Raw genomic sequence first — 17,006 nt, forward strand, 5'->3', positions numbered from 1 at the left:
TCAACAGCTACAGGAAGCAAGGTAGGCTTCTTTGACATTATCCTCCAGATAGTCCTGTCTACCTCAAACCATGTTTGGGTTCCTTAATAATTACACTATAAAATTCTGGCATTATCGCATTATCATCAAAGGTTATTTTAAGTTGTATTTCTTCCAAATCACCTCTGAAAGTGAGTTTCACAGTGTTACACCAAGTGCACGGTTATGGTTCACTTGTCCTCTCTATCTTTTTAGCTTCAAAAGATAACCTTTGCTTAATTTCTTGGAATTTGGTAAGCCGGTTTACAACTTTAAAAGCCACAGGTATATACCTTCATCTTTCATTTTTCTAGGCTGAGAATTACTAAACTCTTTGGCCTGTATGCCCATTTCACCCACTTTGATCATTTTCGTTGTTCCGCTCTAGTATAATAACCAGACCTGTAAACTAGAACTGGAACAGATACACACTGTGATCTATCCTGATTTAAATAAAAAGGTTTACTTCCTAATTATGTTGCCACGTTTCATGAAAAAAGCTGGTCAGATTGCTTCCAAATTCAGATGGATATTTGGTTTGGTCTGACATAAATTATAAAATGTGTATGTAAGGGGCACCGGGCTGGCTAAGTCAGTAGAGCATGCAGCTCTTGGTCTCAGGGTCGTGAGCTCAAGCCCCACACTGAAATAAAGAAATATAAAATAAATAAATAAAATGAAATGTGTACGTAAGATACATAAAATTCTCATTCCTAGTTCCTGGGGTCCATCAGAGGGATGGACAATCATCCTCCATGACAGTGGAAACTGAGATACTAACACAGGACTTTATGTCTCCTACTAATCTACAGAACATGCAATATACACTACAATATGCCATGGACAGAGAGGAATAAACCTAATAATTTCAAATATGATTCTAAGTTAAAAGAATAAAAGCAGATACTGATATTTAGGTGTTGATTTTGCAAAAAAAAAGATATATTAATTAGCAATTCTTCCAGGAAATATGTTATAGTCCTGCTAGTTTTCTATAGAATCAGGATAACATTCTCTCTTTAGTTTTCAAAACTCTGTATTGATGTATTTAGAACAAGCAAGGGATTTTTGTGGGTCACAGCAGCACTTGGTTTTATGTCTCGATGGAAATATATAAAATTACATCTAGATTTTACTGTAGCATTTTACCTTTTGGCTTTATTTTATATCTATGAAATTTTTGTAAATATATTAGCATTGAAATAAAATAGGATGTCTCCATCTGATTTGGGAACTATGTGGACCTAGAAGAATCTATCAAGCAAGAAATGTTATCCTTATAAAAGATGTTATTAAGAATAAGAAATTATTAACTTTTGCTATTGAATCTGTTAGGTTTAAAATTAAGATAAATTAAGGGAAATGTATAATCTTATAAAATGAAATTATACTGGAAAGATTATAAATAACCAGGACAAAGAATAATAATTAATTACTTGTGTCTACCTCCACAAAAGTTTCATAATAAAGATTATTAGAGGGATTGGTTGCACATCAAATAAAAAAGACACAAATGCAGTGATAATCACATTTACAGACAAAACATTATTAAAGTAGGATATCGAAATGTCTGAGTTTACCATCCTTTTATAGTAATACAATTTAAAATCATTTATTATGGGTGGAGAAACTGAGATATAGAGAAACTAAGTAATTTGCCCCAGGTCCCACACCTAGCCCTGGCAGAACAAGGATTTGAACCCAGGCAATCTGGCTCCAGAGTCACCCTATACGCAATTCTCTGTATAGGGCATTGTTCATAGAAGCAGCAACGGGCTGTCAAGGATGACCTAGAGCATGGAATGAGTGAGTGTAGGGAATAGAAAATATAGTTGAAGGAATTCTCAGACTCCCACCTACATAATCAACACAGCAAACGAGAATAGTCCTATAGTTCTCAAAAATTAAGGTGTAGGTAAATAATTTGATAGACGTTAATACAATTGAGGTTCCTATTCTTGCCAAAAATGGGGTCTAGATGTAAAAGATGAAAGACAATTTATTTTTTAACACAGTGGTTGAGTATATTTAGACCTCCTAGGTTGTATGTTTGGTTTTTTAAATGAAAATACAAAATGCTTTGTATATATTATCTCAGACAATCCTGACATTATATTGGAGAACCTGCCTTCTATCTCACCACACTAAGAACTCTATCCTTCCCTGCTATCTAGCTTCCGTCTCACACTATATTTTATATTCCTTATGAGTTGGAACTGTCTTGTTCTTTATTATACCTTATTATGGAATTATATTGTATCCTTTATTATATTCTCATTACTCATTATATCAGTATAAACATCCATTGTATGAAGTAATGAATAAGACAATGTTAAAGTTTATTTTCTCCTAGTACAGATGAATTACAGTATGTTTGCATCTTGCAAACATGGGAAAAACAGACTTTCATTCTTATAGTCAAAATTATTGAGTCAAAAATACCACAACTAACCTGAGACACATATAAATCCAGAAGAGAAAAAAGCTTCATTGTATGAAGACAAGTTGTCGGTCTGGGCGTAGACTGCGTACACGGACATGTATGAACAGGCACATTCCACATAGTCTGAAGTGTCCTCGGCCACTTTGCAAAACTGACTGTCAGACAACCAGCTAGGGCAAAAACATAATGGTCACTACCGCTCTTTTATCAACACTTCAGGTATTTGAGATGGCTTTTCAAGTAGAAATAACTTAGTGAACTTAAGTGTTCTTTACTCAAGCATTAAGCAGACCAATTTTCAAGAAAAGACACTGGAGGGAACATCTTGTCCTAGACATGATACAACAGGTTGCACAAGATGCCTTAAGAAGCGGCCTCAATACTCACTAACCCTGCAAACGCATTCCTGACACCAAAGAAGCTGGTCCTCTCAGCAGAGCAGTGCTCGTGCCTAATCTGAAGCAAACGCACCCAGGCTTTCATCAGAAGGCACGCCTCGCTCGCACTGGAAAACCCCAGGAGAGGGACAGAGACACTGCATGTGCACTCTTCACCCTTCCTCATTTCACAGTTCCTTCTATTTCGAACCACGTAAGTTCCTTAAAAGATTTTCCACGTTTCTTTCTTCATCTTTTTTTTTTCTCCTTTGAAGCCAGTTATATTACCTAAATGCTGCCCAGGGTTCTTTCAAATGTTTCTGCTATAAGATCTGGCTTTTAACACAAAACCTTTGTCATGATTACAGCAAATGTAGTGTCCCATGCAAAGCCTTCTGAGCACTCGTCATGGACCACTGCTTGGGGCCTCCTCCCTTTTAGTGCCTCTTGAATCCTTTACTTTTCTAAGGACATAAAACTTAACCCCGACCGCAGATGCAGGTTTGAAACATTCATTAGGAGTTATGTATTAAGGATGGCACAGTACCTATGTATTAAGTTTAAGATCTGTCACCAGGCATTTGAAATTTCAACTGAAAATTATTTTTTCACAAAGAAAAAGACTAACCAGAATTTTGCTGTTTGGAGGACAGGTGGTTATCCAACAAAGCTGTTAAATGTATTTATAATTTTAGTCTGTGCAGCTAAAAGTCAGAAATAAAGAGAACCAAGTGACCGATTTGGACCCTAAACCCTCTGGGCCAGCAAAGTCTGACCCTCCAGCATTGACTGAGCTCTGGGTAATAGAACAGCTCAGAAACTTGAGGCCAGGTTAAGCCAAGGAGATTCGACAGAAGAATCATTCTCTTCTTCCCATTCCTGTGTATGGTTTAATTCCAAAATGTACTCCAAGCCATATGTGGACTAGAATTATAAATCCCTGCTAATCCCTCTAAACACAGAGCATCAGATCCAGAACCATAAACCAGATGGAAGGGGCAAAGAAGATTTCCTTTGCTGCCCAGTAATTTAACCAATAACCACAGAAAGGTCATGTGAATTGAGCAGGAGTCACACTAGGTCCAATGGAAGCAGTAATAATAAAGAAGTAAACAGTGTGCTAAACACATATTTAGTTGTAGCGCTGCACCTGCTACCTGTGCAATACTAGACCATTTCCTACGCTGCTTTGTTGTTTTTATGGCAGAGATTTTTCTCTACTCTGAAGTCTCACCTGAGGCCACCCTCTACGTTCAGTACAGAAACTGCGCTCTATGGCAGTAGAAAGGGGAAGGACTGAATTTTGATTTTAAAGAATTATTAAGTACCTTGCAGCAGCCTGATTCCAAAGGAGACAAAGAGACGTCTGGGGAATAATCCTAGGTTCAGCAGCATAAATCCTGTAGAGAACCTCATTGTTGTCTGTCAGGGGTTGTGAACTCTGACCTTTCACACTCAAAGACAGTACCTGCAGTGCCACAAAGAACAGAGAAATGGATGATATTTTAAAATCAATGTCATGACTGAATTCTGAACTTCGATTCATTTTCCTAGTTACTCTAGTCGCTTGGTTAATGCCACTATTTAAATAATTAGCTGACTTATGAATGTGGGGAATCTGACTGGTTTTGCATTGCAAATATTCTACCTCCCCTTCAGTTCCTGAGCAGTCTTCAGCTGACAATGCTCACTTTAACTGTCCAACCTCATCAGGAGTGGAGAATATAATATTATATAATATTAGTGAAGGCTACATTTTTCACTTTCCCCACTGTATATATTTGACTCAATAAAACATGACGGCAGTATTTCCAACTCTATTTGAGACTACACATTCTACAAATAGTTCATAAAGATGGGACATGTTTCATAATTAGCTCACCATGTGTAGTCCTTACCACAAATCTGATCAAGTGAATGCATTCTGAGGAGTGTGTCTGCTAAGGAAAAATCTGATTCCAACCACATAATTCTTTAAATGATAGATTACCTTATTTTTCAGGGCATGAAGACTGTTTCCAGTTATAAACCACTGCTGGCTGCTATACTCTGTAAACTGGACTAATTCACATGTACTTTTTCCAGCCATTATTTCTGCATCTGGAACCTCCAATAACCTCTCTGGAACTCGAATATAATCACCTTCTTTTCCTTCAAACTTGTGCCCATTGATTTGCTGAGGATACCAGTGAAGAGCCAGTATGGACAAATACGGGCAACTGTCAAGGATGGTTTTGCTTCTGTAACAGAAAAGCAAAGGCTATGCTAAAATGGCATGCATTTATATACACATATCCACTTATATTTGTTAAAATGCATTACACAGGGGCTCTGTTCTTTATGCAAAACCATGACATTACCAGCCCAGAGATAGCAAAGTTCTTTTGTGGTTAATTGTCATGATTTTTTGCACAGCACTTACTGCATCCTTTTGCCTGATTCCCCCTTGTAATCTAAAACATGGGTTTTAGAAAGCTGTTTTACGGATATCAGATACAATCTGTGGCTATAAAATGTACTTTTTTGTGTTAGTCACATCAGCATTGGTGGAATAGGTTGAGGAAAGGGCACACCACTAAACTGAAACCTCTGCTTTATTTAAGAATACCATCTTATATACCTACAGCATGTTTTCATCAAGAGTTTACCTACATCAGAGCATTTCGAATCTAACCATGTGATTTGTAAGAGAAACAGCCTAGAGCTAGGATCTTCACCTTTTCAACAGCTCTGTTTCAAACACTGTAGGCATAAGATTCTGTGCTCAGTGAAAGTGCTTCCAAACCTCAGTGTGTGTTGAAATCACTTGGAAGTGTGTTTAAAAATACAGATTTCTAGATCACACCCCAGACTTACTAAATCAGAATCCTTGGCTGGAGAGGAGGCTAGGAGTTCTACAAGTCTTATTTTTTTAACCAGTCCCCCAAGGAATCTGATAAATCTTGTCTTGAACCCATCATGTTTGTGAACAATGAAGATATACAAAGATAAATCAGATCTGAAACATGCCTGAAAAAGTTTGGAGAATATTAGGATGTTACGATAAAAATTATGCATTAAATGTTAAAAGTTATATAGGCCACAACAGACAAGGAGTATTATAATTAAATCATGAATCTAAATGATACCTTGTCAAAATCCCTAACCTGGGAAATGGAGCAGAGAATTTTAAATGGAAAATCTGAGGAAGAAAAGGAAAGGGGAAGGGCTTTTTCCTCTAGTTAAATCCTCTCTCTAAAAAAAAAAATCTTCCATGGGGCACCTGGGTGGCTCAGTCAGTTGAGGTTCTGACTCTTGGTTTGGGCTCGGGTCATGATCTCAGGGTTGTGAGACTGAGCAGTGGGTCAGGCTCCCACTCAGCATGGAGTCAACTTGAGATTCCTTCCCCCTTCCCTCTCCTTCTCCCTCTGTTCCTTCCCCCACTCACTCTCTCTCCCTCTCTGTTTCTCAAACAAATAAATAAAATATTTTTTAAAAATCTTCCATAACTTTACCACATTTGAATCAGTGCCTTCAAACATCTATCTTTAATCCAGCCATTCACCCAGGCTCTAGACCCTTGCTGTCCAAGATTCCTCCTAAAACACCTCAATCCGTAGAAGCCACCCACACCTTCACAATAGCTCACCAAAAACTCATCTCTTAATCTCCCCGTCCAGCCTCCCACATCTTCACTGGTGACTCTAAGCTCAAAGCTGCCACTCCAGCACACCCTGACCAGGTACAATGTGAGTGAGACCAGTGAAGCTCAGCCACATGGCTGCATACCCTTCTCTGCACTCTCCCTGGAATCTACTGAGACTTAGCCCATCAGTGCCATCCCGGACTCCAGTACCTTGGCAGACTGAGACCAATCTAACATGCATGGTGACTCTACCCAGCCTTGACACTAGTGGACCAAATTCCTGGCCCCTCTCACTAGCAAATGACTACACTCTCCCTGACACTGTAAGCCCCTATGTATCCACCATGCCCTTCCATCACACTCACTTTGATCAATCCCACAATGTGTTTACATCCTGGCTGAAGTGAGGGGGAGAACCCCACATGAATATGTAGACCGGTATCACTACAGATCCAGTGACCGACTACGGCTGTGCCCTCAGTGCCACTTGACATGACACTGTTTTTACTTGGCTTCCAAGTAATCGCTCTAGATGTCATCATTCTCCTCAACATCCCTGCTCAATTCCCAAATCTTTCACTCTCAGCAGCTGCCCCTGAATACTGCTTAAGATAATATATAAATAACACATATCAGAATGGCCACCAACTTTAGAGTTTTCCAAGTTAAAAAAAAAACAACTGCTGATCGCTCTCTTATTTTCTATGTTTGTCTCCTATATGATAATTCTACCACTTAACTGTTTTCAAGCTACCATCCTCCCCAAGTTCATGCCTCAGTTTCAGCCCTCATGTTACCTGAACAATTATTCCCTGTGTAGTCTCCCTATTTCTCGATTTATTCTATTCTTTAACCTTTAACACTGTCCTCAACATGATGCCTCTAAAATCCTGAGTCTGATTCTCTCTCACACATATGAATCCTACCTGGCTTATTCTATGTTCAATCTTTAAAGGCTGATGATCTCCCCAAACACACCGTACTATTCTTGGCTGACTGCCATTGCACGTGCAGTTTCCTTTCCCTGGAAAACTCAGAAGGAAAGGTAAGTCTATGGAGAAGAAACACATGGCAGAAACATATTGATCCATTTACTTATTTTATTCACTCATTATACCATAACCACTGAGAATCTACCACATACCAGATACCGTTCTAGGACTGGGAATATATTAGGCAACAAGGCAGAAAAGGTAACTCCTTTTGTGCATCTTATACTCTTCTGAGTTCTCACTACGCCTTTGAGGGCACAAATATGGAAACCAACATTCACAGCAGGGTAGGTCGTTCACATCTAAAACAACCTCAATATTCTAGTGATATTGTACAAATATGGGAAAAAAAAGGAAAGGATTGGGACTATGGGGAATTATAAAGCTATGAACTATTTGACTTCACTAGACAACATAACCGAACACAGTTCAAGAGAGAAAAACAATAAAAGATATTTTTTAACCACACACACACACTGTGGCCTCATTACAAACTTACTTGAAGTAAAGAAATTATACATTTCAGAGGTTTTGAAGACACTGGAGACACATATAAAAGGCACTGAGTAGCCAAATTACTGGTCACTGGTCTGAGAGAGACATTTAGGACCAGTGGTGAGGGATGGAGAAGGGGCCTCCTAAAAGGGCACGTAGAGCTTTGCTGACACATCCCATTAAGAAAATATTAATGCTCAGGACTCACTCAGAGGAGTTAAAAGAAGAGTACAGTGTAAAAGGATGCTGGTTTTGTACCTTAACCTCAGCTCATACCCCAACACTAACCTGGGATGAAAGGGTAGGGGCACTTTATAGCCACAGGGCTGGAAGTGGAGATTTTGTTATAAAGTAAGTGGTTACAGTCTCTTCTGACCACAAAGCATGGTGGTCAGCAGGGGATGTGGAGTCAGGCAGGCCTGGGATTGAAGTCTCACCACAACTAATCATGTGACCCTTGACAAGCTCTATCTATATCTGCAGATGGGAATAGTAAAAGCTCTAGCCCTACCTTTAACCAGCTGCTTAAAATGATTTTTTATAAGACTAAAATATGTATAATTTTTAGTAAGGATTATGTTGAACCATATGAAATTTCCAGTATATTATATACTATTTTACCCACAAAAAAAGGCAACTTCATATTGTTCAATCTAATACAGTATCAGGACTAGAGCAGAGGTACAGTTAATATCAGTTCTTCTTATTTTGTTCCTTGAGCTCTCTTTTAAGTCTTTTATAATTGACTATCTCTTTGAACTTCATGTGTCTTGTGATCTAAGAACTGAAGTTAAAAGTTTTACATATCCAACAGATATTTTAATTAACCTGTCAAAGTTCATAAATGGCCCTAAATGGGTGACTTAAATTATTATACCAGATTTTTATTTATTTTATCATTTTTTATTTTTTCTCTTATACCAGATTTTTAAAACATAGTCTTCAAAATATCCTTGAATTTCAATGTGACTTAAAAATGCTGATGACAGCCTTCATCAGCAAATAAATAATAAATGCTATAAAGAATTATATAAAGCACTTTTAATCAGACATGTCCCATTAAATAATAGTCATTGCTTTTTAAAGATTTATTTACTTATTTTAGAGAGAGAGAGTGGGAGAGAGCGCATGTGTGCATGGGGGTGGGAGGGGCAAAGGGAGAGAATCTCAAGCAGGCTCCCTGCTGAGCAAGGAGCCCTCCATGGGGCTGAGGCAGGCTCAATGTCAGGACCCATGAGATCATGACCTGAGCCCAAACCAAGTCAGTTGCTTAACTGACTGAGCCACCCAGGTGCCCCAAGAGTCACTGCTTTTTAAATAACCTGTATTACTCTGTGAGAATTGGAAGGAAATCTCAACTTCTATTATCTGCCATTTTTATGTTAACTCAAATAGAAATTAAAAATTTTTACGTCTTTGTACCACAGTGATTCAATTTACCTTCTGACTGCAATTTAAAACACCATGACTTCTGAAGAATATTAACATAGTTACAAAATTAATTATAGAGTTGATAATGAACACAAGCCACATTTTATTTTTTCCTTTTTCTCTTGCTTGCTTTCTGCCATGAAACTCCAACCATGAAACAACTACTCCTAAGTTCAACAACACTGGGAGAACTGCTTCCAAATGGATGAAACTGTACCAGAATTCCACTGCAACAGCACATCAAAACATGTCTAAAAGTTGGAATCATCTTCCTTTATTTCTATTCAGAATGTATATTCTACTATCATAAGAGTAAGCAATAAGTCATTTTTTTAAATTCCTAACAGACCCTTCAAAACAAGAGGAATGTATTGTTGACAGAATAATTTCCTTTTTCTTGACATAGTGTTTTCTTCAAATAACTTCATTTGCCCATTAGATACAATGCATTGGGGCGCATAAGTGGCTCAGTCAGTTGGGCATCTGACCCTTGGTTTGGCTCAGGTCCTGATCTCAGGGTCTTAGGATCCAGCCCTGCATGGGGTTCTGCATGGGGAGCAGTCTGCTCACTCCCTCCCGCTCTGCCCCTTTCTCTCTCTCTCTCTCTCTCACACACACACATGAATAAATAAAATCTTTAAAAGAAAAAAGATACAATGCATTGACTATATAATCCTTATATATTGATATTATATATATATATTATATATTGACATCTAAATGTCAATTTGCATTGCAGATTACTTTGTAAACTGTGAAGGAATACACATAAGGTATTATTATTAAAAAAATACTTACTTTTCACCAGGAGAGCCACAGGTAACATCAGTCAGCAGAGAAAAGGCAAAATTCTCAGTCACTTCAGTAAAGTGACTGAATCCCCTAGTGTCTTTGCGCTTTGGGTTAATAAGAGCACAGAGAATCTCATAAAAAAGATTTCGATTTTCAATACTGAATGCTGGGCTTTTTCCTTCAACAGTTATCTAGAAAAAAAATTCCAGTATGAAAAAATATCTTCAAAAATAAAACTGCTTTAATGATATGTATGGTACAATATATGTTCTTTATTAACAGTTATTAAAATTAGCAAAATAAGGAAGAACCTATGAAGAATTTAAGAAAAATTGGTATCAAAATTATATTTCAAATATACTTGCACTTTAAAAAAGCATAATTATTTATAAAGAAGAGTCATGATAAGCAAAATATTTTTTATTTAATAACTAGATAAAGCCCCAAATGGCTGCATGGATCACTTATTTTTAACTACAATAATTAACATTATGAATTAAAAGTAATCTCACTTTTATATCTACCCCAAGAATTCTTTTTCTCTTTTCAACAACTGAGGAAATAAATATAAGAATATTTGCCAACAATAGAAGCAAGATTATTCTTGACTACCTGTCTTTCCATGAACAGAAGCCACAATCCACCACTAAATTTCTAAAACATCAAATGAAAAAATCCTTTTCTAATCAAGAGTAGTCAGCAGCTCCTGGCACTCTTGCCTTTATCAGGAAGTATGAGCCTTCCTTCCTTAAAGAACTAGGTTATTTTTTGTTTGAGGGACAAGGAGAGTAAGAGGAAAATCGCCTTCATGATTTATTTTGTTTTTCCTTGCCAGAATGATAGGGACCACATCTTTATTGTCTGACCAAGCATGGGTGCAAAGCCATTGACTTGTTATTCCACTATTCTTCTATATCTGAGAAGTCCCTATAAATCCTTCAAAATCCAAATTAGTCATCACTTTCTCTGTGATTTATACACTGTGCCCACTTGCCAATATACATAATCACTCCCTTTGTAACTTGCACATACCTTTATTAATGAATCTTTGACAACACTGAAATGATTTGTCTGTTGCTCCTACCAGTTGAGCTCATTGAGGAAGTTGCCTATGCTCCACATATTATTTTTAAAGCTTTGCAATTTACACAGTGCCAAGCTGATAGCTGAACTCAAGATCTAAGTTTATAAGAATATCCATCTCAAAGATAATAAGGAAGAATGGAGAATACTCCACAAAGAAAAGATGACAAAAGATACAAAGTAAATCTATTTACCTATCTGGCAATGAAACAAAGTAAAAATTTAACAAAGTAAAAATTGAGCAAATAAAAATTACAATGAAGGAAGCAAACAACCCATTGACTCCTGAAACAATCAAACTGAATATGTTAAATGGAAAAAAAGCTCAGGAAATGCTCCCAGAACTCAGAGAAAATATAACAGATAAATAAAACAAATCTATAACTTACAACAAGCATATAAAAGGGCTTCTTCTGAACATAAATAAGTAGTCATTTCTGATGAGTATAATAATAATATCTAAGATTTACTGAGTTCATCATACAAAAAATGTATACATCGTAGACAGCAGATTCTATTTTTAAGAAGTTAGAATCTGGGGGAAAATAAAACTTACAAATATGAAACAATTTCACTCAAAATACAAGACCTTATAGAATGAAGTTCAATCTAGTACTTGGAAGTCTTATTCTATACTCTTGAATTTGAGGATACCTTAGAGGTATATATGGATTAAGTACATATGGGACATAAAAATGCTTGCCAGGTAAAGCAGAGGTGACTCTATTTGAATATCAGATAAACAACCAATAATTGTTTGAGACAAGTATATCCTAAATACTTCATGCAAATATTTATTTTGTCATTTGTGATATACTGAAAAATGTATTGTTTACCTGAAATTCAAAGTTTAACAGGGCATCCTGTGTTTTAATGTTGAAATTTCAACCTCACTATATGTGATTATCTACATTTTCAGGGCTTGTTTCATTACTGTCTTATTTGCATTACTATAAATGTCTAAAACATAATTTCTTTCTTTCTTTTTTTTTTTTTTTTGTATGTTAGGAATACACAAGGCCCCTCTTAATAGCTATTATTTTTTTCCAACTTTTGTTATTGTAATGTTGAAATAAACATTCTATTACACATGTATTTGCACAAATGTTTCCGACATCCATTAGTTGTCTTTTTTCTTACTCCCCCCCCCTCACCACCCAAGTTTTATTGAGATATAATTGACATAGAACATTAGTTGTCTTTTGACTTTCCTTGTGGTATATGCAGAGTGAAATTTTGTTTAAATGTTATATAGTCAAGTTTCATAAACTCATTTCCTTTATGGCTTCTGGGTTTTGTTTTATGCTTTAGAATGAACTTCCCCACATCAAACTTACATATTAAAAACGATTCATCCATGTTGTCTGCTAATACTTTTATGGGTTCAGTTTTACAATCTCTGATTTGTCTGAGATTTATTTTGGAGTAGGGTTTAGGATACAGATCCAGCTCTTTTACTTTCAAATGATTAAGTCACCTGTGTCAATAACATTTACGAAATAAGAATTTTTGACCCATTAATCTGAAATGTCACTTTCAACAGGTGTGAAATTTTCATATGTGCTTGCATTTATTTCTGCACTTTCTGTTCTATTCCATTCATGTCAATGTCTATGCTCATACCAGCGTCACCTGTTTTAATCTCTGTAAGTTCATAATATATTTTTCATATTTAGTGTGGTGAGGTCCCTACCATTTTTTTTCTTTTTCATAAAATTTCTGCCCATTCTCACATGTATATTCTTCCAGGTAAATAATGGCATCATTTTGTCCAGGTTAAAAAAAAAATAACTTACTGCTACTTTGATAGGGATTATGTTGCTTTTATAGGGTAATTTACAGAAAACAGTTGTCTTTATGATACTGAGTCGACCTCTTGTGGGACAAGGCATAGATTTCTATTTATTCAAGTGTTTCATATTACTCAGCAGAATTTTTCAGTTTTCTTTATATATTATTACATAGAACATTATATAAAATATAAAATGTATTAAATTATTGCATAAGTCAGTTACTCAAATCACTGGAATTCAGTAATGACATACATGTAAAAATTGAATTTGAGAAAACAATATACCACAACATTAAAAAAATTTTAGTAACAATAATATGATTTAAAAATAATCATGTTTGTGGGGCGCCTGGGTGGCTCAGTCGGTTAAGCGCCTGCCTTCGGCTCAGGTCATGATCCCAGGGTCCTGGGATTAAGCCCCATGTCGGGCTCCCTGCTCGGTAGGAAATCTGCTTCTCCCTCTCCCACTCCCCCTGCTTGTGTTCCCTCTCTCGCTGTCTCTCTTTCTGTCAAATAAATAAATAAAATCTTAAAAAAATAAATAAGTAAATAAAAATAATCATGTTTGCTAATGGTTACTCAAAAAAATTAATTACACTTCTCCGTAGGAGTTTCTTTCATAATTCAGTTTCATTATTCATGAAAACCAATCAAGATATACTACTTGAAAACACTAAAGAAATGCTGATTCTAGACCAATAATATGTATGTATAACATGTAGCTCTCTTATATAACTCATTGAGGAAAAAAAAGGAGTGGAATGTCCTTATCTTCTCTAAATCATATGAAAAAAGGTTCTCTTTTCTAAAATGTAGCCACTGTGCATTCTTTCCCTCTTCTTGGCCAAAATCAACTTGTTACTGTCCTATGCCATTTCATCATTAGTAAGTTTAAATAACAATATGTCCCATAGTGAATTCTTATCTCCAGAACTTTCTCTGCATGAAATAGCAGTCACTTCTCTTTGTTTTACAAGTTATTTGGCAGGCTTCCTCTTCTTGCCTGTGTGCTTTATAATTTTCTTTTCTACCTTTCAGGCATCGTATTTTAAGAGACACCAGGAGAAGTAAAATAGGCATGATAGTCTAAAACTCCATTGTTAGCATTTTAAGTATTTAAAGGGTCACCTTGTAAAAATACAGTATTTATAAATTCACATATATGTATTCAAGGTTTTTCATGCTTGTATATAAATATATTGATAAGAAATATCTTAAGAAAGCCCCAAATAAATCCCCGTAAGAGTCTTTTCCTTTAATAATAATTCTTTTCAGATCTCTTCTTTTATTTATTTTTAGGTTACATCTCCATTTAATTTCATCATTTGCAGAAGTGTAAATAAATAAATGGGTTAAAAAGAAAACCAGGTTGATCTAAGGCCACACCATTTGAATGCCTGAAATCATCTGGTCATTTCTTATTTCTCCTTCTCTGAGGGAGTTATCAGGGCCCAGGAGGAGCAGGGAACAAGCAGAGGGCAAGAGCTCCTGTTCCATGAAAGAACTATGTAATCTCTCTTGTTATGGACTCAAAAAACTGAGATGCAATCTCAAAAGAGATTCATCCAGTTTCTAAAGAATCAGAAAGAGCTTTTAGCTTCTGACATCTGACGCCCCCTTTCAGACACTGGGCTGTCCTTACTGCTGCAGTAGATTACTGATCATTCTCCAAGTTTAAGACTGAGATTTCCAGACAGACATCAGTCACATCCAAACACAAGTACAGTGTCAGTTATGATGAATTCCACTCTTATGTTCAGAAACTTAACCCTATCATAATTTCATGATGACTGACATGATAACTGTTTTATTTTTTTAATTTATGAAGTTTTACTAACCCAACTGCTACTGCTTACAAGGGCTTCTTACCTTATCTAATAAATGCATCACGGCGCTGAGCTGTTCATCTGTGCTCTCCGTGGCCACTTTCATGCTGATGCTGTGGAGTACTCTGTTGAGAATGTCACCATCCAGGGGCTGCTGTAACTGATCCGCAAGTCCCCAGAAAGACTGTGAATCCGCATCAGAGACGAGAGTGATGTTAGCAGTCCCATACATTTGATCAATTCTGGCCCCACCTTTTGGGTCGAAAAGCACGATCTGGAAGCGTTTAGGAAATGGATTTAAAGAACCAGTCTCTGGCGTTAGGATGACATCCAATATGGTGTTTCTCTGGCCCGGTCCAAAGACCAGAGTGCCTTCAGTTCTCACAAAATCCTTTCCGGAAAGAGCTGGAGAGATGAGAGTACGGCCAACTGTTTCAGCACTCCTCAACTCCTAGAAATTAAACACCATCACTGAAGTGAAACCGTAACACTTCTGATTTTGTCCTGAACAAATTCTTACTTCTTAAACACATCCTATTTCTCTTAAACAAACTGATGGGCCATAACACCATGAATACTAAAACATGGGGCTTTATACTTCTTCTAATCTCCTAAGATAAATTAGAGAGATAAATACACATCACAGTGATGATGTTAGGAAAGACAGATGCCTTAGGATAGACTGAGGATGAGGATTAGAAAAGAAATGGCATTACTGCCTCACGGAGGTTCTGCACCTGCTGAAAACGGCTCTAAACAACACAGGCTGCATTACGGCAGGAAATATGGAGGGAAAGAAGGAGTATTTATGTTTTCATTCTCACCTACAAAGTTTGGGAAGATGGAGTTTGGAGGAGTAAAAAGAAGGAAGAGGAGAGGCAGGAGGAAGCAGAAGAAATTGGTCTCCTGTTGGTTACACTTTAGTTGTGAAAATACCCTAAAGAATAAGGTCCTGGCCATATAGACTTCTGAATTTGCTCAAACCGTGGTTATTAAAGGTTTGTTTGTTTTTTTTTTTAAGTGATGCATGGGAACTTAGTCAAGAAAGAACAAAAGAGGGGCTCCTGGGTGGCCCAGTGGAGCATCTGACTCTTGGTTTCAGCCCAGGTTGTGATCTTGGGGTGGTGGGATCGAGCCCTGTGACAGGCTCTATGCTCAGGCCACAGTCTGCTTGGGACTCTCTCTCCCTCTCCCTCCAGCCCTCCCACCAAGTGTGTGTGTGTGCTCTCTCTCTAAAATAAATAAATCTTTAAAAAAAAAGAACAAAAGTAATGTACATTTATTTACTACTGAGCCGACAGATATTAAACTCCTCGTATGTGCCAGGTGGAATACTGTGGCTGTAGATATGAACACCAGAATACCTGCATTCATGGAACCTATTCTAGCAGAAGATATAGGCAGGTGCAAAAGTTATAGAATTAACAATGTAATTTTACATGAAGATGAATTTTTGAAGAAAAATAAGACTACATAAGGTAATACAGGGTGATGGTAAAGGTACTATTTTAATACTGCTGGTCATAGAAGCTCCTGATGTGATATTTGAGCAGAGACCTTAGTGGTGGAAACGGACCATATAGGATCTGGAGAGAAATATTCTAGGCAGAGGAATAGCAATTACAGAAACCCTGAGATGGGAACCATCCTAGAATGTTAGAGGAAGAACCAGATGGCCAGTGTGATTAGAAGAAGAATGAAAGTATCAGAAGCTGATGTCAGAGAGGTAGGCAGGGCGAGACCATATACATCCATTATATAAAGAGAGGCAGGAAGACACTGGAGAATTCCAGCAGGAGAATGACACATTTTATTTCAGATCTTCATGAGTACTCTGGCTCTTGTGCACAGGCTAGAGCAGGGGATGAGCATGGAGGCAGGGAGAAGAAATAGGACATTTCTGCACTACTTCATGCAAAACACAATGGTAGCTTGGAATAAGGTTGTAGGAGTAGAGGAAGTGAGAGGTGCTCCAAGTGGAAATATATTATGAATGTAGAGTCAGTAGAACTTTCTGGTTAATTCAATGGTGGGTGGAGAGGAAGAGGAGAATAGGGATAGCTGTTTGCCTAAATGAATAATGGGAAACGGGGAAACACTGTTACAGGAGAAATCAGGAGTTCTTTAATATA

At 37.0% G+C, this 17,006-nt stretch overlaps 1 protein-coding gene across 1 annotated transcript in view; it reads right to left on the reverse strand.

Annotated features, from left to right (window-relative positions):
• ADGRV1 (adhesion G protein-coupled receptor V1) overlaps nucleotides 1–17,006 on the reverse strand; it is a 538,587-nt gene that overhangs the window by 291,284 nt on the left and 230,297 nt on the right. The window contains exons 77-81 of the mRNA XM_032403550.1: nucleotides 14,918–15,325; nucleotides 10,180–10,364; nucleotides 4,829–5,078; nucleotides 4,167–4,306; nucleotides 2,471–2,631 (exon numbers count right to left, since the gene is read on the reverse strand). Coding sequence (XP_032259441.1) covers nucleotides 2,471–2,631; nucleotides 4,167–4,306; nucleotides 4,829–5,078; nucleotides 10,180–10,364; nucleotides 14,918–15,325 — 1,144 coding nt within the window. The remainder of the gene's footprint in view (nucleotides 1–2,470; nucleotides 2,632–4,166; nucleotides 4,307–4,828; nucleotides 5,079–10,179; nucleotides 10,365–14,917; nucleotides 15,326–17,006) is intronic.

Source organism: Phoca vitulina, unplaced genomic scaffold (assembly GCF_004348235.1).
Source record: "Phoca vitulina isolate PV1807 unplaced genomic scaffold, GSC_HSeal_1.0 scaffold6, whole genome shotgun sequence".
Lineage (NCBI taxonomy): Eukaryota > Metazoa > Chordata > Mammalia > Carnivora > Phocidae > Phoca > Phoca vitulina.